The sequence below is a fragment of the Erythrolamprus reginae genome, chromosome 1, assembly GCF_031021105.1.
Source record: "Erythrolamprus reginae isolate rEryReg1 chromosome 1, rEryReg1.hap1, whole genome shotgun sequence".
NCBI classification, from domain to species: Eukaryota; Metazoa; Chordata; class Lepidosauria; order Squamata; family Dipsadidae; genus Erythrolamprus; species Erythrolamprus reginae.
In genome coordinates, this window is record NC_091950.1 from 146,366,471 (window position 1) to 146,388,766 (window position 22,296).

At 42.3% G+C, this 22,296-nt stretch overlaps 1 protein-coding gene across 5 annotated transcripts in view; it reads left to right on the forward strand.

Annotated features, from left to right (window-relative positions):
* Nucleotides 1–22,296, forward strand: part of STK11IP (serine/threonine kinase 11 interacting protein) — a 50,141-nt gene that overhangs the window by 18,775 nt on the left and 9,070 nt on the right. For all 5 annotated transcript variants that reach the window (XR_011556891.1, XM_070728465.1, XM_070728474.1 and 2 more), the window contains 9 exons: nt 215–304; nt 3,813–3,854; nt 4,957–5,127; nt 5,549–5,630; nt 5,717–6,055; nt 11,299–11,489; nt 16,786–16,896; nt 18,412–18,583; nt 20,716–21,153. Coding sequence is in view for 4 of the 5 variants with exons in the window: in XM_070728465.1 (XP_070584566.1) it covers nt 215–304; nt 3,813–3,854; nt 4,957–5,127; nt 5,549–5,630; nt 5,717–6,055; nt 11,299–11,489; nt 16,786–16,896; nt 18,412–18,583; nt 20,716–21,153 (1,636 nt within the window). In the remaining variant the exon portion in view is untranslated. The remainder of the gene's footprint in view (nt 1–214; nt 305–3,812; nt 3,855–4,956; nt 5,128–5,548; nt 5,631–5,716; nt 6,056–11,298; nt 11,490–16,785; nt 16,897–18,411; nt 18,584–20,715; nt 21,154–22,296) is intronic.

Genomic DNA, 22,296 nt, shown 5'->3' on the forward strand with positions numbered 1-22,296 from the left:
TTCAGATTTTGCCATGAAACTTAGGCTGTGGTCATCTCAGCCTAACCCACGTGAGGAGGAGATTTATGCATGCTGCCTTGAGAAATATTGGGAAAGATTGCCAGCAATCTTATAAGAGGTCATAGCAATAAATTGTTTTTTAAATCCCAGAAAAATTGAATCAGAGGGGCATGTTTGCAGCAGTGAATATAAGTGTTCTTTTTTCGTCTCTCAGTTGCATCTGGAAGGAAATCCTTTATGGTTTCATCCAAATCACCGACATGCTACTCTCGTGCATTTGTCTCCTAGAGCTGTTTCCTGTAAAGTGAGTATCCAGCCTGTGTTGTCAGTTCCCATAATTACAGTATGAAGAAACAGTTACTTCGTCTGTTTATAACAGTTGCCAACAGCTCCCTGTTTAGGTAGCAGTTGGTTTATACAGTATATTATTATTAATAATAATAATAATAATAATAATAATAATAATAATAATAATTTATTGGATTTGTATGCCGCCCCTCTCCATAGACTCGGGGCGGCTAACAACAATGATAAAAACAGCATGTGACAATCCAATAATAAAACAACTAAAAACCCTTATTATAAAACCAAACATACACACAGACATACCATGCATAACTTGTAATGGCCTAGGGGGAAGGAATATCTCAACTCCCCCATACCTGGCGGTATAAATGAGTTTTGAGTAGTTTACGAAAGACAGGGAGGGTGGCGGAAATTCTAATCTCCAGGGGGAGTTGGTTCCAGAGGGCCGGGGCCGCCACAGAGAAGGCTCTTCCCCTGGGGCCCGCCAAATGACATTGATATTCCTAATACAGTAAAGCAGTGTTTCCCAACCTTGGCAACTTGAAGATATTTGGACTTCAACTCCCAGAATTCCCCAGCCATTGAATGCTGGCTGGGGAATTCTGGGAGTGGAAGTCCAGATATCTTCAAGTGGCCAAGGTTGGGAAACACTGCAGTAAAGCAGCATAGCCCTATCGCTGAATAAAGGAGCTAATAAGTGCATAAGATGAAATTGTATCAGCCAGACATATAACATGTGTTTATTCGGAAATGTCATCACCTTTTCATGAATAATTAAAAGATTGAACTAACGTGAATAGTCAATAGGGGACAGCCAAATCTGTAAGTATTAAGTAGGATTAGGACCAGCATGGGAGCAAGTTTGGGGTAGCGAGAAAGCAAGAGACTACAAAACCTAGTCCCACCTTAGCAGAGGTGGGTTCTAACTTACCGTGCTGTCAGTTTGCTTCCTTCTGCACGACATGGCAAAAACAAAAAAAGCCAAAAAACAGATGGTGACCGCATGCACAGTGCCAGAACTTGGCTTCTGTGCATGCTTAGAAGGGGGGAAAAATGATTTTTTTTTTCCAAAAAAAGATAGTGGCGTTCACAGACTGGCACCAACCCATCTGGTTCAGTGATGTCACTGTGACGTCACCAGCAGGTCACTACCAGTACAGGTGAATGGGTTCAAACTGGGAGGAACCCATCCCTTCACCTTAGGTATGAACCCAGATGAACGGCAGTCTCTCTCTCTCTCTCTCTCTCTCTCTCTCTCTCTCTTTCTCTCTCTCTCTTACCACTCTCCCTTAAGAAGGAAGGCAGGAGAATTTAGAGAAATAAAAAAAGCAGCAATAGAAAGTGCTCAGGCAGTAATAGTTTTGGGTTGGAAGGATGCGACAAAATGGACAATTCAAAATTGGTATAGGTACATGGTGGACCATATTCAATTTGAAATTATGGAGAAAAGGATAAATTCGGATAATGAAACTGAGTTGGGACAACTGATGGGATGGTGGGACAAGGTAAGACAATATATGCCGAGCAGAATCCGAGACCAAGCTACAAGAAATAAATTGGAATCACTCTATAATATGTAAATAGATATATTGCTCTTGGGTCAAGTGGACTATACAAGAAACACCTCCGATTTGTTGGTGGGGAATGTGTGTGTGTCTGGGTGGTGGGCACATTTCACTATGCACTGTTTTATGTTGTGTGTAATATAAATTTGTTAAAAATTTATTTTAAAAAATTATTAAAAAAAAAAAGGAAGGAAGGAAGGCAGGATAAGGCACTTCTGGAATCTAACCAAGAAAACAGCATGGACTTTATCCAAGAGTCAACACTTGACTTGAAGGCACCAACCCCCCTCTCCTCCCAAACCAGGATAATAATGAAATTGCAGCAGGATAAACTGCAGCAGGAATTCAAAGCCTGCTTTTCCCAGAGTCCTGCAGGATCATGCTATCAAAAGTCAATGTGATTGTGATAGCAAAATGTGACTGTGGCAACATACCCCAAATCTTCCACTAGAAAGAAAAAAGCTGAAAATTTCCCTATCTGCAACACTTGACATCATTTTGTCACCACAGGTAGTCCTCTCTCAGCAACAATAATTGGAATTTGGGCCTCCATCATTAAGCAGCAGAGTCAAGAAGCACAACATCATGATTGTGCCGACTTACAATAGCAGCTCTGTCAGCCCCAGTTGCTGTTGTTAGGTAAATCCCACGCGGTTGCAGTGTCCCAGTCACATGATTGCAACCTCTTGCTGCCTTCCCTATTGACTATTCAAAAGCAGGCAGTGAAGGTCCCAAATGGTGATCCCACGGCTGGAATGCTGCAGCGCTATAATTGCAAGCTGACTGCTAAGTGTCCAAGTCGCAATCCTGTGACTGCAGGGATACAAAGGCCACAATTACAAAGACCTCCTTGTTCAGTACTGTAATAACTTTGAATGGTCAATGAATGAGTGGTTGTCCAATGGGGGAACTGGTTACTGGCTTCTGGACCAAAAGGATCCTATGATCTACCTTACATAAACCTCAGTATGTATTATAACATCATATAACCATGAATGGCCCTTTAAATCTCAGAAGCTCCTGCTAGGAGATGTAGATCCTTTGGTCTTTGAAGACCAAAAATATAAGTGCAGTCTTCCAGAAAAGAAAATATTATACTCCAGTTTAGAGCAACACGTTTGCCCCTGGTGCTTAATTTGTATATTCCTTAATTGAGAACCCTAACTGAGACGTTAACTCTAACTTCTCAGCATAGTTAACACCAATCCTACTTTGCAAATTCAGGAGTTGGTGGGCTTCCTGAAAAAAGTAGGATTTATATGGCATTATGTAAAGGAGAAGAAATGTAAGATGTTCGTATGTTTTATTTTTCTTTGATATATGGCGAGTAGAATCCGAGACCAGGTTATAAGAAACAAGTTGGAATCACTGTATAATGTGTAAATAAATATTTTGCTCTTGGGTTAAAATGGTTGATACAAGAAACACCCCCGCCCCGATTGGTGATGGAGTACGAATGTTTGTCTGGTGGTGGGCACAATCACTGAGCACTTGTTATATGTTGCGTGTGTGTTTTTATATTATAAAATCAATTAAAAAAAAATTTTTCTTTGATTACCATACAGTTTTCACATATTAGTATTGGAAAATATACTGCTCAAAAAAATAAAGGGAATACTCATCCTAGATCTGAATGAATGAAATATTCTCATTGAATACTTTGTTCTGTACAATATGCACAACAGCATGTGAAACCGATTGTCAATCAAGAAGTGTTGCTTCCTAAGTGGACAGTTTGATTTCACAGAAGTTTGATTTACTTGGAGTTATATTGTGTTGTTTAAGTGTTCCCTTTATTTTTTTTGAGCAGTGTATTTTTATTTGCTGTCAAATTTCCTATTTTTGAGCCATTCTTTAAGTGGAAAGTAGAATACAACTTTATTTTGACAAGGAAATGAGTGTGTAAATGTTTACTGATACTTTTTTTTTTGGTAATACCAGTTCCTCCTTGATGAAGAACCCTTGTCTGTCTCCAGTTTACAGGTAGGATGACTTACATAAATGTTTATGTTCCAGATTTGTATTACAGTGAAAATTTGGGTTCAAAATCTCCTTTCATCTGAAGTAGTTCCATTCTGTGTTTTCATTACTGTATGGTAGAATAGGCAGAGACCAGTAATACTTTTCTCCATTCAAACAAACTCTATTTCATTTCCTTTTGCTGATGGTTCTCACTTTAGTGGTAATACAAAGCAGTTCCTCAAAATTGCTAAGGTGGCATTTTGCCCTAAAGTAATACAGTAATACCTCGTCTTACAAACCTAATTGGTTCTGGAAGTAGGTTCGTAAGGCGAAACGTTCGTAAGACGAAACATTGTTTCCCATAGGAAACAATGTAAAAGCGATTAATCCGTGCAAAAAGGAAAAAAAAATCACAAAATGGCACTCCGCTGGGCGCTGCTGCCCGGCTGTCACCTTTTAAAACAGCCGGGGGGCTTCTCGGCATTCTCCCAAACCTTTCGGGTTTGGGTTCGGGAGGCCACCGAGAAGTGCCGCCGCCCGGCTGTCACCTTCTGAAACAGTCGGGGGGCTTCTCGGCGTTCTCCCGAATGCCGAACCAGGAAGTTCAGGTTTGGGTTCAGGTTCCAGAGGCCGCCGAGAAGCGCCCGGCTGTTTCAGAAGATTACAGCTGGGCGGCAGCGCTCAGCGGAGCACCGTTTTTGCGATCGGCGGCAGTGTTTTCAGCCTATCTGGAGGCTAGAAAGAAGGTGGGGAATCCCAATAGGGAATTCCATGGGCGGAGCTTTGATGTCACAAAGACGTCCGACCTGGTTCGGGAGAACGCCAAGAAGCCCCCCGGCTGTTTTAAAAGGTGACAGCCGGGCGGCGGCGCCCAGTGGAGCGCCATTTTGCGATCTGCAGTGGGTTCGTAAGCCGAAAAAAGTTCGTAAGAAGAGGCAAAAAATTTCTGAACCCGGGTTCGTATCACGAGGGGTTCGTATCACGAGGGGTTCGTATCACGAGGAGTTCGTATCATGAGGTACCATTGTATTAGCAATAATTAAAAAAGAAAAAGAAGGCAAAGCCTCAGAAAATATCTTCTTACTGATTTATAGCTTATTGTGGTTTGTTTTTTCCCTTCCAGCACCACTCAAACCTGAATCGTGTCATTGCTCAACCACTCTGCCCTTCAGGTTCCGAGCGAATCATGATAAACCGGAACGCCCTGGAAAGTTCCTATGCTGCGGACCAAAGTGATAGTCAGTCTCCTAAAGACAGCACATCCATCATACCATCATCTCGGAAGAGAATAAAGGTGATTCTGCCAATTTTACATACTTCAGGGTTTCGAATTGGCAAGATTGGTTGTGGTGAGGAAGAAGATAGAAGAAGTCTTTGTTCCCCACTGGGAGCTTTTGTACAACGTGTTTAGTGGCTGTAAGAGTGGAGCAATTCCTTTTGAATAAGCCCTAGCATTAACGTAATAAGTTATGCACCATTATGAAAAATATCCTTAATTGCTGGAGTTGTGGAAATGTTGTGAAGCCAGTTATTAAAAGTGTGACTTTTGAGCTGAAAGCCCTGCAGCAGATTGGAATCCCAAAGGCTTTCTCAAAAGCTTTCTTTCTTTATAGAGGTGTGACATAAATATGGTGAGGTTGGTATGATTTAATATTTAAATAAAGAGCACGAGAGGGTCAATTCTAGCTGTTTCTTATAACTTTGTTTCGCTACAGGGGAGAATTAAAGTTCGCAGGGCCAGTATTTCTGAGCCCAGTGACACAGAACATGAGTACAGAATTCAGCCTCTCTCGGAAGGTGAGATTTAAATCGCTATGGACCTCTTACGTCAGATAGACTGTGCAGTGAAACTGTTCTCAAAATTTGGGTTGATCTTCTCACAGATATATTTCAGCAACATCAGGCAGAGATGGACCGCATGGACAACGTCCGGGATCGTTTTGGGGCAAATTGGCTCCAGTATAGGCGGCACCTAGAAGCCGATGGACCCGCAAAGACCACCGTCCACTCCAGCAGCCCCACAGGAGACTCTCTAGACAGCTCAGGTGGGGCATCGGAGCTGGACAAGAGGACCTCGCAGGAGCAGAAACTTCCTGATGCTGCAGAAGGAAAAGACCCGGAAGGGCCTGATTCTGAAATGGCAGCGGAAAATCCCAAAGCAACAGCAGAAATGGATGGGCCACTAGCTAAGGAAGATAAAGATCAGGAAGAAATACTGGAAGGTAAATAGTGCTGCTCCTGGGCCACTATCCATTTCTATGGGTAAGTGAGACTCTTCGGACGTTCAAATTTCCACGTAGGAATTTTCTCACCCCTGTGTGCATGTCTCTGCACACAACAGACTTATATATGGGTATTCAGACAAGTATGTGTATGTATGTATGTAGGTAGGTAGGTAGGTAGGTAGGTAGGTAGGTAGGTATGTATGTATGTATTTATTTATTTATTTATTTATTTATTTATTTATTTATTTATTTATTTATTTATTTATTTATTTATTTATTTATTAGATTTGTATGCCGCCCCTCTCCGTAGACTCGGGGCGGCTCACAACACAATAAAACAGTTCATAACAAATCTAATAATTTAAAATTTAAAATATTTTAAAAACCCCATTATTAAGCAGACATACGTACAAACATACCATACATAAATTGTATAGGCCCGGGAGAGATATCTCAGTTCCCCCATGCCTGACGACAAAGGTGGGTTTCTCATGAGTATATGAGAAATGCTTTAAAAACATTTTAATTTTTAAACCAATACATTATAACAGTGGTAGACAATCACTGAATTTCATTTCAACTCTTATCACAAAAATTATGTAGCTTAGAAACAAGAGTGGATAGAATCTAGACTCCATGGAAATCATATTTGTGATCTTACCTCTCTGCCAGTATAACGTCATCTCAAAGGCTGAGAGTTGATACATTTAATTGAACCAAATTTGCTTGGCCCCCTGTAGTATTAACCTTTAATTAATAAAGATTATTAATTAATCCTTATGGATTATATCTAATGAATGTGCCCAAGGCAAATATAGTATATTGTACGATACCCAGAGTTACCCTGAGGGTAAGGTGGGTGGCCAATAAATAATAATAATAATAATAATAATAATAATAATAATAATAATAATAATAATAATAATAATAGTGTTCCACAAAACTAATTATACTTTCCACATAGATAGATGAGAGCCATCCTTTTTAACCAACTGCTGAGGAGTCCAATATGTCAGAAATAGTTTTTTTTTAAAATGGGACTAAATAAGCTTTTAAATAATAAGAAACATTCAAGCATTTCTTAACACACAAGCAATTGCTTTGTATGATATTTCACTTCTGTATTCCAGGTTATTTGTATATTATCCACATATAGACACTGTCTTGGTTTTTGGATCTAAAGTGTTATTTTAGCCTTTGTAAAAAGTTTCTTTAATGCAGATAAAAATTATCTGGGTTCTAAAATTACAGAGTTAAAAATTCAGCATAAAACAAGGGGCACAGTAATAATTTTAACTGAATATATTCTCATTCAGATTTTTTAAATAAATTATAAAATCTTGAGCTTATAGGGAAGGGTAAACTCAGTATAACAAAATATGACTTCTAAGCTAAGAAATATTTTGAAATATTTTATTCCTCTTAAATATTTTTCCAAACTCAGTCAATGACTTAATTTTTATAGAAAAAACAAATACCTTTATTTGCTTTCATATGAAACTGGTGATTATAGATTTTATGATTTCAAAGCATATAAATAGGGGTATTTTTGTTATCCAATAATAATTTGGAATGGAAACTAAATGTATTGTTTTAATTGCCTCACTATGAATGTTATTACGATACTTGATAACATGGAAGTCTTGGAAACTTCTTTATTCTAACTAGGAATGTACTAACGTTTCTAGCATTTACAGCAGCCTAATATATTTGGACCCTATTGGGAAAGAAATTAAATTGATTTTAGGTATTATAAGAACTAGCTGCTTCTAAATAATTCTTATTTTAAAATTAAAGAAGTTTTGAAGTGGAAACCATGCAACAAAATGGAAATAATATTGTTCTAAAATTTTTGAAAAGAATTACAACAGAAAGGAGCAGCACAAAGACATCAAATAAATATTGATTAAGTAAATAGCTGCTGAATCAATTGCCTATAAATAACATTGTTTGATTCCTATCTGCACGTATCATCCATTCTCTCTTATGTACACACCACACAAAACCATACAGGTAACACATATTCTGCTGCTGGTGATAGATGAAAAGAAAAAAATTGCTTCAATAGGAAGAAAAGAGGGAACGGGAGCAAAATTGAATGGAGTAGATTAAGAGACACTGAATAGGGAAGGGAAGAGAAGAGAGACTTAAGTAATGCAATTAAAATTCAGCATTGAAGTTACCAGTAAACAGGCAAGCAGCCCCAACTGAAAATAATCTTCAGAGGCCTTTAGGCTTCTTAGCATCTTTGTCTGTAGTCATTCTGAATTGTAAAAACATATATAGTAAGTACTTTCTCCAATTCTTTTTTTTCCTATCAGGGAATCTGAGATGGGGGCAGCCCTCTATTGAAAAATATCCTTGTTCTTATTATGGACATTCTCCTGGAGAAATTAGTTCTGCAACCCTGTAGAGTAAAACCAGTTCAGCCCAGGAATTTGTAGCATTTTACTAGAATAGTGAATGTAGAAACATAGAAACATAGAAACATAGAAGACTGACGGCAGAAAAAGACCCCATGGTCCATCTAGTCTGCCCTTTTACTATTTCCTGTATTTTATCTTACAATGGATATATGTTTATCCCAGGCATGTTTAAATTCGGTTACTGTGGATTTATCTACCACGTCTGCTGGAAGTTTGTTCCAAGGATCTACTACTCTTTCAGTAAAATAATACTTTCTCATGTTGCCTTTGATCTTTCCCCCAACTAACTTCAGATTGTGTCCCCTTGTTCTTGTGTTCACTTTCCTGTTAAAAACATTTCCCTCCTGAACCCTATTTAACCCTTTAACATATTTAAATGTTTCGATCATGTCCCCCCTTTTCCTTCTGTCTTCCAGACTATACAGATTGAGTTCATTAAGTCTTTCCTGATACGTTTTATACTTCAGACCTTCCACCATTCTTGTAGCCCGTCTTTGGACCCGTTCAATTTTGTCAATATCTTTTTGTAGGTGAGGTCTCCAGAACTGAACACAGTACTCCAAATGTGGTCTCACCAGCGCTCTATATAAGGGGATCACAATCTCCCTCTTCCTGCTTGTTATACCTCTAGCTATGCAGCCAAGCATCCTACTTGCCTTTCCTACTGCCCGACCACACTGCTCACCCATTTTGAGACTGTCAGAAATCACTACCCCTAAATCCTTCTCTTCTGAAGTTTTTGCTAACACAGAACTGCCAATGCAATACTCAGATTTAGGATTCCTTTTCCCCAAGTGCATTATTTTACATTTGGAAACATTAAACTGCAGTTTCCATTGCTTTGACCATTTATCTAGTAACGCTAAATCATTTACCATATTACAGACCCCTCCAGGAATATCAACCCTATTGCACACTTTAGAGTCATCGGCAAATAGGCAAACCTTCCCTACCAAACCTTCCCCTATGTCACTCACAAACATAGTCATTTCATGCAAGATTCAGGAATTAATTTGTGAAATAAGAATATCTAAAATTTAATTTTGAGATTGCTAGAGAAAGATTTGTAACCATCCAACATTTGACACAAAACACATTTTCCCTAATGAAGTCTACTGGTAAATAGTACTGGACAACCATCACGGAGGTAGTTTGTGACCAGGTGAGGGTTGCTGTTCTTTGCTCCTTCACAAAGAAAGTGTAAATATGTTCCTCTCAAATTTCTGGAATCTGCCACTGTTATTAATAGAATGTTCTTCAAGTGAGCTTTTATTGCTTCCCTCATCTGTGTTGGCAACATCTCCAGTGATGCCAAACAAACTAAAAATAATTTGCACAGCCAGCGAACATGGGATGTCAAATCCGGCGAGCTTATCAAAAAATCTACATTCAACAAATCCCGCTGTTGATGCACTTTGAAGGACAACCGCCCCCTCCACCAAGCAAATAATATTGACGGAGAAATGCAAAACTTAATGTCATTTAAATGTTGTACTTTGATATAGAGACTATATGCCACTTTGGATAAAGGAGATCTCAGATTGTGCAATAGGGTTGATATTCCTGGAGGGGTCTGTAATATGGTAAATGATTTAGCTTTACTAGATAAATGGTCAAAGCAATGAAAACTGCAGTTTAATGTTTCCAAATGTAAAATAATGCACTTGGGGAAAAGGAATCCTCAATCGGAGTATTGCATTGGCAGTTCTGTGTTAGCAAAAACTTCAGAAGAGAAGGATTTAGGGCTAGTGATTTCTGACAGTCTCAAAATGGGTGAGCAGTGTAGTCGGGCAGTAGGAAAAGCAAGTAGGATGCTTGGCTGCATAGCTAGAGGTATAACAAGCAGGAAGAGGGAGATTGTGATCCCCTTATATAGAGCGCTGGTGAGACCACATTTGGAATACTGTGTTCAGTTCTGGAGACCTCACCTACAAAAAGATATTGACAAAATTGAACGGGTCCAAAGACGGGCTACAAGAATGGTGGAAGGTCTTAAGCATAAAACGTATCAGGAAAGACTTCATGAACTCAATCTGTATAGTCTGGAGGACAGAAGGAAAAGGGGGGACATGATCGAAACATTTAAATATGTTAAAGGGTTAAATAAGGTTCAGGAGGGAAGTGTTTCTTAATAGGAAAGTGAACATAAGAATAAGGGGACACAATCTGAAGTTAGTTGGGGGAAAGATCAAAAGCAACGTGAGAAAATATTATTTCACTGAAAGAGTAGTAGATCCTTGGAACAAACTTCCAGCAGATGTGATTGGTAAATCCACAGTAACTGAATTTAAACTTGCCTGGGATAAATATATATCCATTGTAAGATAAAATACAGGAAATAGTATAAGGGCAGACTAGATGGACCATGAGGTCTTTTTCTGCCGTCAGTCTTCTATGTTTCTATGTTTCTATTGTGCCTTTGACCTTATTTGTGTTTGAGATATTTCTTACAGAGAATGAATGAAGCTACATTTTTCCTTTGCTGTTTATAAAGAATTCCCCAGTCATATGAATGAAGATACGTTAGAAATTAGTTTGGAGAGTTTAGGTGCTTCCGACATGGCAATTCCCAACTAGACAGTTTATACCCCAAACCCAGCATTGTAGCCTAAGCAAAATGATAGTTTTGCAACGAAAGTATCTTTGCTTGCATCCTTCATCATTGATAAATTTCAAAGCTGTCTCATTTTCCATGGTTTTTTAAACCCTATGGTTTCTGTAGTTCGTCTTTAAATATCTGGGATTTCGGGCGTTCTGATCTGCTAAAACTGAATAGGAAACAGAGGAAATTAATAATTGTATTTATCTTGGCAGTGGATCTTTGCCAGCCTGTGCTAGTAAGCCAGATAGAAGGTGATGGCGACCCAGAGCCAGATTGGATCTTCCTGCGAGTCACTGCCCAACATGTTATGGAAGTGGAGCTGAAAGCAGCCAAGGTTTTACACAGGCTGGAACTACAAAGTCTTCAGAAAGCAGAGAGATCGGAAATGCATTGGAGAAGAAAGGTGATTTCAGCTGTCTCCATGCACGATTTATTATAAGCAGACTATCCTACAGACCAGTTTGTCATTGCTCAATGGTTAACTGGATTTGTATATGCATCCTTAATTCTGGGGATATCTGCAAGTTTGGTTTATATGTTAAGCTAAGCTATATTAAGTTTGGTTTGATTTTGGCACACCAAGTTATGTGCATCTGGCCATAATGCTTGGTAAATTGAGGCTTATGTTTTTCATTTTCTCTAAATCAGGTTTTGTTTAGTTAGTTTTGGTTTCAAGTGATTTGAGAACCTAGACATTTCCCACAACAGTCCGAGGTACTCAACTGAGGGTATATATCTGCTATCTTGTTTTATCTCTCATTCTTGTATTGTAACTTTTCTACTGCAGGGCTGAATCAAAATATTTTTCCTTCAAGGAGGAAAGATCTCCTTGAAGGAAAGCTTCAAAAAACTTTGTTCCCCCACTTCCATTGATTACACTAGAATAAGGAAATTAAAAGCTAGAAAATTAACAGCTAAATTCACAGTTCCTGCATATGTGGTTATAGAGATGTGGAAACTGTAGAGAAAGCCTTTATTATTTGGGCTCCGGCCACTTTCTGTTTAGTGCTGCTTCTTGCCCCATTTTTAATCCCTGGCAATTTATCATCCATAAAATGAGTGGGTTTGGATTTGCAATGGGTTAGATCTGCTCTGTTGCCTGAATATTAATTGTAAATATTTTTAGAATGCACATGGTCCAGTTCTTTTACTTTGCTACAGCAATCTGCCAAATCCAGCTTAGTATGGCCAGAACATGTTTCGCCTGTAATGGCGCAGAGGTTAGAATGCAGTTTTGCAGGCTAATTCTGCTGGCTGCCAGGGGTTCAATTCTCACTGGCTCAAGGTTGATTCAGCCTTCCAAAGTTGGTAAAATGAGGACTCAGATTGTTAGGGGAAATATGCCAACTGCTTAGAGAGGGCTGTAAAGCACTGTGATATATAAGTCTAAGTGCTATTGCTATTGCTACCCATAAGTAGCATTTTAGTAGGATTTATTAATTTATTATTTATTAATCAGATTTGTATGCCGCCCCTCTCCACAGACTCGGGGCGGCTCACAGCAATCGCCATACAATGTAAACAAATCCAATATTTAAATTAATTTTAAAACACCACAAGTTAAAACCAATCATACACACTAGCATACCATACATAAATTTTTATAAGCCTAGGGGGAAGGAACATGTCAATTCCCCCATGCCTGACGACAGAGGTGGGTTTTAAGGAGCTTACGAAAGGCTAGGAGGGTGGGGGCAACTCTGATATCTGGGGGGAGTTGATTCCAAAGGGTCGGGGCCGCCACAGAGAAGGCTCTTCCCCTGGGTCCCGCCAAACGACATTGTTTAGTTGACGGGACCCGGAGAAGGCCAACTCTGTGGGACCTAACTGGTCGCTGGGATTCGTGCGGCAGAAGGCGGTCCCGGAGATATTCTGGTCCGGTGCCATGAAGGGCTTTATAGGTCATAACCAACACTTTGAATTGTGACCGGAAACTGATCGGCAACCAATGCAGACTGCGGAGTGTTGGTGTGACATGGGCAAATTTAGGAAAGCCCATGATAGCTCTCGCAGCTGCATTCTGCACGATCTGAAGTTTCCGAACACTTTTCAAAGGTAGCCCCATGTAGAGAGCATTACAGTAGTCGAGCCTCGAGGTGATGAGGGCATGAGTGACTGTGAGCAGTGACTCCCGGTCCAAATATGGCCGCAACTGGTGCACCAGGCGAACCTGGGCAAACGCCCCCCTCGCCACAGCTGAAAGATGTTTCTCTAATGTGAGCTGTGGATCGAGGAGGACGCCCAAGTTGCGAACCCTCTCTGAGGGGGTTAGTGACTCCCCCCCCAGGGTGATGGACGGACAGATGGAATTGTCCTTGGGAGGCAAAACCCACAGCCACTCCGTCTTATCCGGGTTGAGTTTGAGTCTGTTGACACCCATCCAGACCCCAACAGCCTCCATGCACCGGCACATCACTTCCACTGCTTCACCGACTGGACACGGGGTGGAGATGTAAAGCTGGGTATCATCTGCATACTGATGATACCTCACCCCATGCCCTTGGATGATCTCACCCAGCGGTTTCATGTAGATATTAAATAGTAGGGGGGAGAGGACCGACCCCTGAGGCACCCCACAAGGGAGTAACCTAGAGGTCGACCTCTGACCCCCCACTAACACCGACTGCGACCGACCAGAGAGGTAGGAAGAGAACCACTGAAGGACAGTGCCTCCCACTCCCAACCCCTCCAGCCGGTGCAGAAGGATACCATGGTCGATGGTATCGAAAGCCGCTGAGAGGTCAAGAAGCACCAGGACAGAGGATAAACCCCTGTCCCGGGCCCGCCAGAGATCATCCATCAGCGCGACCAAAGCAGTTTCCGTGCTGTAGCCGGGCCTGAATCCTGACTGCTGAGGACCTAGATAATCGGCTTCTTCCAAGGACCGCTGGAGTTCGAGCGCCACCACCTTCTCAACAACCTTCCCCATAAAGGGAAGGTTGGGGACTGGTCGATAGTTGTTGAGAATGGCTGGGTCCAGGGAAGGCTTCTTGAGGAGGGGGCGCACAAGTGCCTCCTTGTAGGGATCCAGGAAGGACCCCCTCCCCAAAGAAGCGTTGACAATCTCCTGGACCCAGCTCCGTGTCACCTCCCTGCTGGCCGAAACCAGCCAGGAGGGACACGGATCCAGTAAACAGGTGGCGGAACTCACAGCTCCAATGGCCTTGTCCGCTTCATCAGGTGTCACCAGATCAAACTCTTCCCAGACAGGTGGACAAGTACGTGCCCCAGTCACCTCAACTGACTCGTTGTCAGTCGACTCTGTATTCCAATTGGAGTCGAGGTCCGCTCGGATCCGAGCGATTTTATCAGCGAAAAACGTGTTAAAATCCTCGGCACTACTCTGCAAGGGCTCCCCAACTCCCCCCTGATTAAGAAGGGAGCGGGTCACCCTAAACAGAGCAGCCGGGCGGGATTCCCGGGCGGGATTCCGCTGATGCAATCAAGGCGGAATGATACGCGCATCTTGCCGCCTTGAGCGCCACTTTGTAAGTCTTAACATGTGCTCTTACAAGTGTTCGATCGGATTCAGACTTACTCTTCCTCCATCGCTTCTCTAGACGTCTCTTCTGGCGTTTCAACTCCCGGAGCTCCTCGTTGAACCATGGAGCTCTACGGGGTCTAGTGCCGCGGAGAGGTCGCAACGGCGCAATTCGGTCAAGAGCCTCCGCTGCAGCCTTGTTCCAGGCCTCAGCCAGAGACTCTGCCGAACTGTGTACGAGTGTATCTGGAATAACCACAAGCACCTTCTGAAAGCTCTCTGGATCCATCAGGCGTCTGGGGCGGAACAGCTTAATCGGTTCCGCCTCCCTGCGGGGAAGGATTGGAGCCAGGAAGTCAAGCCGCAGTAGAAAATGGTCTGACCATGACACAGGCAACACTTCTAAGCCCCTTAGTCTCAGACCATTACTCAGTTGCTCAGAGAGGAATACCATGTCGGGTGCATGCCCCCCCTCATGAGTCGGACCCTGTACTACTTGGGTCAGGTCCATGGCTGTCATGGTGGCCATGAACTCTTGTGCCAGTCCAGAGGTTTCACCGAGCGACGGTAGGTTAAAGTCCCCCAAGACAATAAGTCTGGGGAACCCCACCGCCAACCCGGCTACCTCCTCGAGTAGCACAGGCAGGGCTTGTGACACGCAGCTGGGAGGCAGGTACATGAGAAACAAGCCCACCTGGACCCCTAAGTCCAACTTCACCAGGAGGGACTCGCAGCCCGCAATCTCTGGAGCAACGAGTCTACGCAAGCCAAGGCTCTCCCTGGCTATAATAGCCACTCCTCCCCCCCTTCCCTGGGGTCTAGGCTGATGCCATATCTGAAACCCGGCTGGGCAAATTTCAGAGAGAGGGACTCCTCCCTCTGGGCCCAGCCAGGTTTCAGTGACACATGCCAGGTCGGCCTCCTCATCCAGGATCAGATCCCGGATGAGGAGAGCTTTATTTACCACCGACCTGGCATTGAGTAGCAGCAGCTTGAGCCCAGGGCCAGAATTACACTCATCACCAGCACCCAGGATTGGGTTCACAGAGCCGGAACAAGGGATCGTTATTACGCAACGATCTCTCGTTCCCCTGGAACGGCTAGCTCTGTGGCCCCCGCCATATCTGCCTCTCCCCAGCAGGACCAGAATATTCCGACCCTCTACCACCTCAGACATCGGTGCCCCCTCCCCTCCTGCCTCTCCTGTGTCAGGTAGGCTAATCAAGTCATTCATAACATTTCCATTTATTTCATCCATACCAAAGTTCCACCCAGCCCACCCATAACAATCATTCATTTCATACATATCATCATACCCACCCCAATAATTCATTAGTTTTAAAACCCCTTCTAAGAAATTAGCTAAAATATTAATTATTAAAAATTCAATATAGATTCAATTAAGAAGAAAAACAATATAAAAAACCAATTACACTAAATAGGATATTAATTAACACTAAGTTATTCTCAAGATCTTAATAGAATAACATATAATTATTAAAAAATCGTTAAAGTTATAAAGTGCTAAAGTTATAGAGTGCAAAAAATATAGGAAATAATTAACATGATATTCCATCAGGTCAGCAACACAGCACCAGTTCTAAAGAGTGAGTTCTGGAGAGAAAAGTTCAATGACCAAGGAGAAGTCCAAGTATATTGTTTTTCAGGATCTTGGGATCTTTGGTGCCAGCCACTGCCACTGACTGGCACTCTCAGTTCTTTCTCTGGATCCACAATCACTTTTCCTCCTCCTCAGTGAGATCTCCATGATAGTTTCTCCTAAATTGTTTGGACAATACCTTTGTGTATAATGTGGCTGCATTGCCTGTTACTCAAAGTGGACAATCTTTGAGGCACAATGAACTGTGTTTAAATCACAGAAAGGCAGTGTGTAAGTACTACTTGAAAACTGGGAACAAAAATCATCATCTTGTGAATTTCTTTTCCATCTTGCAAAGGTAAAGTTGCTACTCATTATTAATGCAGGTAGAAGCAAAATGTACAGTATAAATTCATGAATCTTTTAATTTATAACAGCCACAGATAAGATGTTGGGTGACAGGTGCATAGGAAAAGTGAGTAGCTGTGACACTGATAATTTACTGCTCATGAATGTGTAGCTAAGTATCCATAGTTGATACTTAATAAAAAAAATTCCTTAAAAAATCTGCAGTCCTTATTTTCTTCTGATGGGAAAATTATTTCTTTTTGGAATTAGGACCTGCAGCGTGAGTTTCCTGTTCTTACTCTCTATTTTGACTATATCAGCAAAGAGCGTCAGAAACGTTGCTATGTAGTATTGGATGATGATCCTGAATTGCGTATGCAGGTGAATATAAATCCACTCTAAAATAGAAAGTTGTCTTTCTTTTGGAGGGGGGGGGCATTTGAATATTAATAAATTTTGGAGAAGTTTAATTGTGTCAATCTATTAACTCTACTGAGTTGGCAAATGGGAGGTCCACAACAGGAAACAAAGACAAGAGTTAATACCGTGTTTCTCTGAAAATAAGCCCTCTCTGGATAATAAGACCTCCCCTGAAAATCTTCCTCCGAATATAAGCCCTACCCGAAAATAAGCCCTCCCTGAAAATATTTAAATGCATGCACAGCTGGTCCCCGCCATTTTGTCTGGTTAGGGTTAGGGAGACACAGCTGGAAATCAGGTAAGAGGGCAAGAGGAGCCCCATCTTGCTCTGTGCCCCTCAAAATAATAAGACCTCCCCCAAAATAAGGCCAAGCACATATTTTGGGGTTCAAAAAAATATAAGACAGGGTCTTATTTTGGGGGAAACACAGTACTTAGTTCCCCATCTTCCTACCTTGTGCATACTATTGTCAATATCTTTATATAATCCTTGTTAAGCCATCCAGGGCAATTATGACCATTTAGACTTTACTGAAGCAATTCTGTACACAAGGCGTTTTTCTATCTAGAATTTATTTTTGTGATGAATACAGTGTTATACTTGTTTCCTTTACCCTCTCTCCCAAAAACAGGCATTCTTTATTCAAGGCTGTTATAAAATGTTATGATATATATGAAATACAATACAGTGATACCTTGTCTTACAAACTTACCGTAATTGGTTCCGGGACGAGGTTCTTAAGGTGAAAAGTTTGTAAGATGAAACAATGTTTCCCATAGGAATCAATGGAAAAACGATTAATGCGTGCAAGCCCAAAATTCACCCCTTTTGCCAGCCGAAGCGCCTGTTTTTGCACTGCTGGGGTTCCCCTGAGGCTCCCCTCCCCTCCACCCCACCTCTGGACTTCCGTGTTTTTGTGATGCTGCAGGGGAATCCCAGCAGGGAAATCCCAGCATTGCAAAAACGAGCGCTTCACTGGCAACGAAAGTCCGGAGGTAGGGTTTCCCATTGAAGGGTGCATCAGTGAAATCGCAGCATCGCAAAAACACCGAAGTCCTCGAAACCCCACCTCCGGACCTCTGTGTTTTTGCGATGCTGCCATTTCACTGAGGCTCCCCTCGCTGGGAAACCCCACCTCCGGACTTCTGTTGCCAGCGAAGCGCCTGTTTTTGCACTGCTGGGATTCCCCTGCTGGGATTCCCCTGCAGCATCACAAAAACACGGAAGTCCGGAGGTGGGGTTTCCCATGGAGGGGAGCCTCAGGGGAATTCCAGCAGCGCAAAAACGGGTGTTTCGCTGGCAACGGAAGTCCGGAAGCATCCCAGCGACGGCGGTGGGTTTGTAAGGTGAAAATAGTTTGTAAGAAGAGGCAAAAAAAATCTTAAACCCCAGGTTTGTATCTCGAAAAGTTTGTATGACGAGGTATCACTGTACTTGTTTTATGGAACTTATTCAAGTCTTATTGCTCTTTCTAGGATTTACTCAGAGTGTTGGCACCTACCCTGGAGAAGAATAGGAAGAGCAGAGGATTGGCAGAAGGCCCAAAGTTCCAATGTCTAAAATGCAAACAAGAATTCCTTGGGTTGCAGATACCTCAGCTACAAAAACAGGCCTCTACAAAAGAAGGTACAGCCTTGTCTGAGCAAGGTATGGTGTATGGCTTAAGCTAATACCTTTTTAATCTTACTTCTTCTTTGTTTCTGTTGGATTGTTGGCCATCAACCTTTTAAGCCCAGAGAATTCTGAACATGTGTTGTGGATTATGAAACAAAATATATCAGCCATATCCCTGCTTATCTTTTCTGGGAAATTGATTGATTGTGTCATCAAGTCCTTGTTGGCCCTTAGCAACCACATAGATTTTTTCCATGGTGATCTGTCTGTTGGTATGTTGGATCTTCCAGTGCTACGTAGACCTATGGCCACTGTAACAGAGTCTGTCTGCTGTGCTGCTGCTTGTCCCCTTCTTCTCTTTCCCTCCACTTTTTCTAGCATTAGAGCCTTTTCCAGAGAGTTAGGTCTTCTCATAAAGTGTCTGAAGTGGGGGTAATTTAAGTCTGGTCATTTGTCTCTCTAATGAAAACCCTGGATTGATTTCTTCAGTAATCCATTTGTTTATTTTTCTTGGCTCCCGTAGTATTCTCGAGAGTCATGTTCTGCTTTCACTTTACATATTACAAAAGAACTATTAGGAAATAATTAGTCTTCTGTCTACAAAGACCTAGGGAAATAGACATACTCGAAACAAACAATGGAAGTTGTTGTTACCAATCATTATTTTCCAAGAAAGCATAATGAGAGGCCCATTTGACCCGATTAATTCTTGGAAATAAAATTAAGCTTGGTGCTTTGCTGTGCAGTATGCCAATGTTTCATTCATTTACAGTCAAAATTAATATTTTAATTTTGTAGTGTGAGGCAAGTGACTGGACAGATAACAAGAGATATATAAAGGTAAAGGTTCCCCTTGCATATATGTGCTAGTCGTTCCCGACTCTAGGGGGCAGTGCTCATCTGTTTCAAAGCCAAAGAGCCAGCACTGTCTGAAAACGTCTCGGTGGTCATATGGCTGGCATGACTAAATGCCAAAGGCTCATGGAATGCTGTTGCTTTCCCACCAAAGGTGGTCCCTATTTTGTCTACTTGCATTTTTTACTTGCTTTCAAACTGCTAGGTTGGCAGAAGCTGGGACAATTTATGGGAGCTTACCCCGTTTATGTGGCACTAGGCTAGGATTCGAACCGCTGAACTGCTGACCTTATGTACAAGTCTTAATTTCAATTTGAAATTAGTTGGGCTGGTTTCTCACATTAACATTTGTTTGCTAGTACTATTTTTTAGATCCCCCACAGAACTGGAATTTTTGAGTTAACTTATATTAGGCCACATTTTAACTTTTTAGTGCCCTATTTCTGTATTCTGTCATGAATACGTTGCAGTGGAATTTCAACATATGTTTTGTTGGTCCAAAATTGGGGTGACCAAACTCAGGTCCCAGGTCTGCTCCCAGTTTGTTTGTTTGTTTGTTTGTTTGTTTTGTTTGTTTGTTTGTTTGTTGATTGATTGATTGATTGATTGATTGATTGGATTTGTATGCCACCCCTCTCCGTGGACTCGGGGTGGCTCAAAACAAACAAGGAATACATAATAAAACAATTTGATCCAATTAATAATAATTTAAAAACTTTAAAACATCCTAAAAATTAAATGATTGAGTTAACATTCACTCAATCAACAATTTATTCTAAACACATTCGTTGGTCGGGGGGGAAAGATCTAATGACCCCAGGCCTGGCAGCAAAGATGAGTCTTCAGACTTTTTCGGAAAGCAAGGAGGGTGAAGGCGGTACGAATCTCTGGTGGGAGCTTGTTCCAGCGGGCCGGGGCCCCCACAGAGAAGGCTCTTCCCCTAGGCCCCACCAGTTACCTTAATTGCACTATAAGAATATGATTTTTGTTCGGTTTTAGGTTTATTATCCCTCCAAGGTAAAATATCTGATATATTCATTTGGATTTCTTTTAGAAGGAAAATACTCTGATATTCTATTTGATTTCTGAGAAAAATGTTCTTTGTTCAGCATTGTATGTAGAAAGATAAAGTGAAAACTCTATAAAACACTTGAGATAATTAGCTAGAGATTAAAAAAAGCAGAGCGCAGAATGTGCTGGGTGGCTGGCTCTTGAGATTAGTTGGAAGATGAGGATTTGAGAAAGAACCCGGTATTTGATTTATCGGACTAAGTATGTGATGCAAAGGAATGGTTTTCCTGTCTCTTCAGATATCGCTGCTTCCAGTGAGACCATTATCTGCCCTGGTTGCTCTAGTGATCACGTGGTCATCATACCATGTGAGAGCCCTTCGAAGGATCTAGTGTTTTCTCAGGATTGCTTCGATGAAAGCCAGCAAGAGGTGGAGTCCAGAACTTTTTACATTGGCGATGACAATAATTCTGAAACAGGAACCAGTTCCAGCACCCAGATTCAAGAGCTTAGCAATGATCACGGCAGCGCGGCCCATTCCAGTTCTCGCAGTTCTGAAGGAGTGGAAGCTCCCAGGAAGGACTTGAGCTCCAAGAGTCAATATTCCTCCCTCAGCCGCACAGATACCAATGGAGGAAGCTTGATGGGCAGCTACCATTATGGCCCTTCCCGTGGCCACACCCCTCCTCAGCTGTCCATGAGCTCCGAGCTTGAGGAGCAGTGGAACCTTACTCCCCGTGAGTAGCTAACCTACTAACATCCAATATGGGCCTTAGTGAGGTATACGTCTGTGGAATTACGGGAAAGCGATGGCCATGGGAAACAATAGCAAGATCCTCTACTCAGATCCAGTTGAGCCAGTCATGGGCTGCTGCCCACACGGGAGAAGGGGGACACAATGGGGGTATCAAAAATGGAGCTTACATATAGTAGATCAGTGTTTCCCAACCTTGGCCACTTGAAGATTTCTGGACTTCAACTCCCAGAATTCCCCAGCCAGCGAATGCTGGCTGGGGAAGTCTGGGAGTTGAAGTCCAGATATCTTCAAGTGGCCAAGGTTGGGAAACACTATAGTAGATAATGTATATTTTTGAGTGCCTAATATGTGATGGCATATATACATATAGGATTAAATAGTATATTTTGGATGTTCAGTAACAGTAAATACCTTGTATCTCTTTGAGGTGAGGAGAGGCCAGGTACCCTAACCCAAACCCTTGACGTGAGTGATGACAAGTTGGCCATCTTTATTATTTATTTATTTATTTTGTCTAATGCATAAAGTAGAATTAAGTGGATAAAATCAAAGTAAAATACAATAATAGAGGAACAGAAAATAAGACATTAGGAATACAGTGATCCCCCGCTCTTTGCGAGGGTTCCGTTCCAGGACCCCCCGCAACGAGCGGGTTTTCGCGAAGTAGCGCTGCGGAAGTAAAAACACCATCTGCGCATGTGCAGATGGTGTTTTTACTTCCGCAGCGCTAGCGAGGAGCCGAAGATTGGGGGCGGCGCGGGTGTTTTAAAACGTCCCCGCCGACATGGGGGGCTCGCTAGCACCCCCCTAACCCGGGTTGGGGGTTCGGGGGTGTGCTAGCGAGCCCCCCATGTCGGCGGGGATGTTTTAAAACACCCGCGCGACTTTCCAATGAGTCCCGAAGACAACGCGTTTGTCTTCGGGACTCATTGGAAAGTCGCGCGGGTGTTTTAAAACGTCCCCGCCGGCATGGGGGGCTTCCTAGCAGCCCCCCAAACCCGGGTTGGGGGTCCGGGGGGTGCTGGCAAGCCCCCCATGCCGGTGGCGACGTTTTAAAACAGCCGCGCCGCCCCCAATCTTCGGCTCCTCGCTAGCGGGCAGGCAGGCGGCTCCTCGCTAGCGG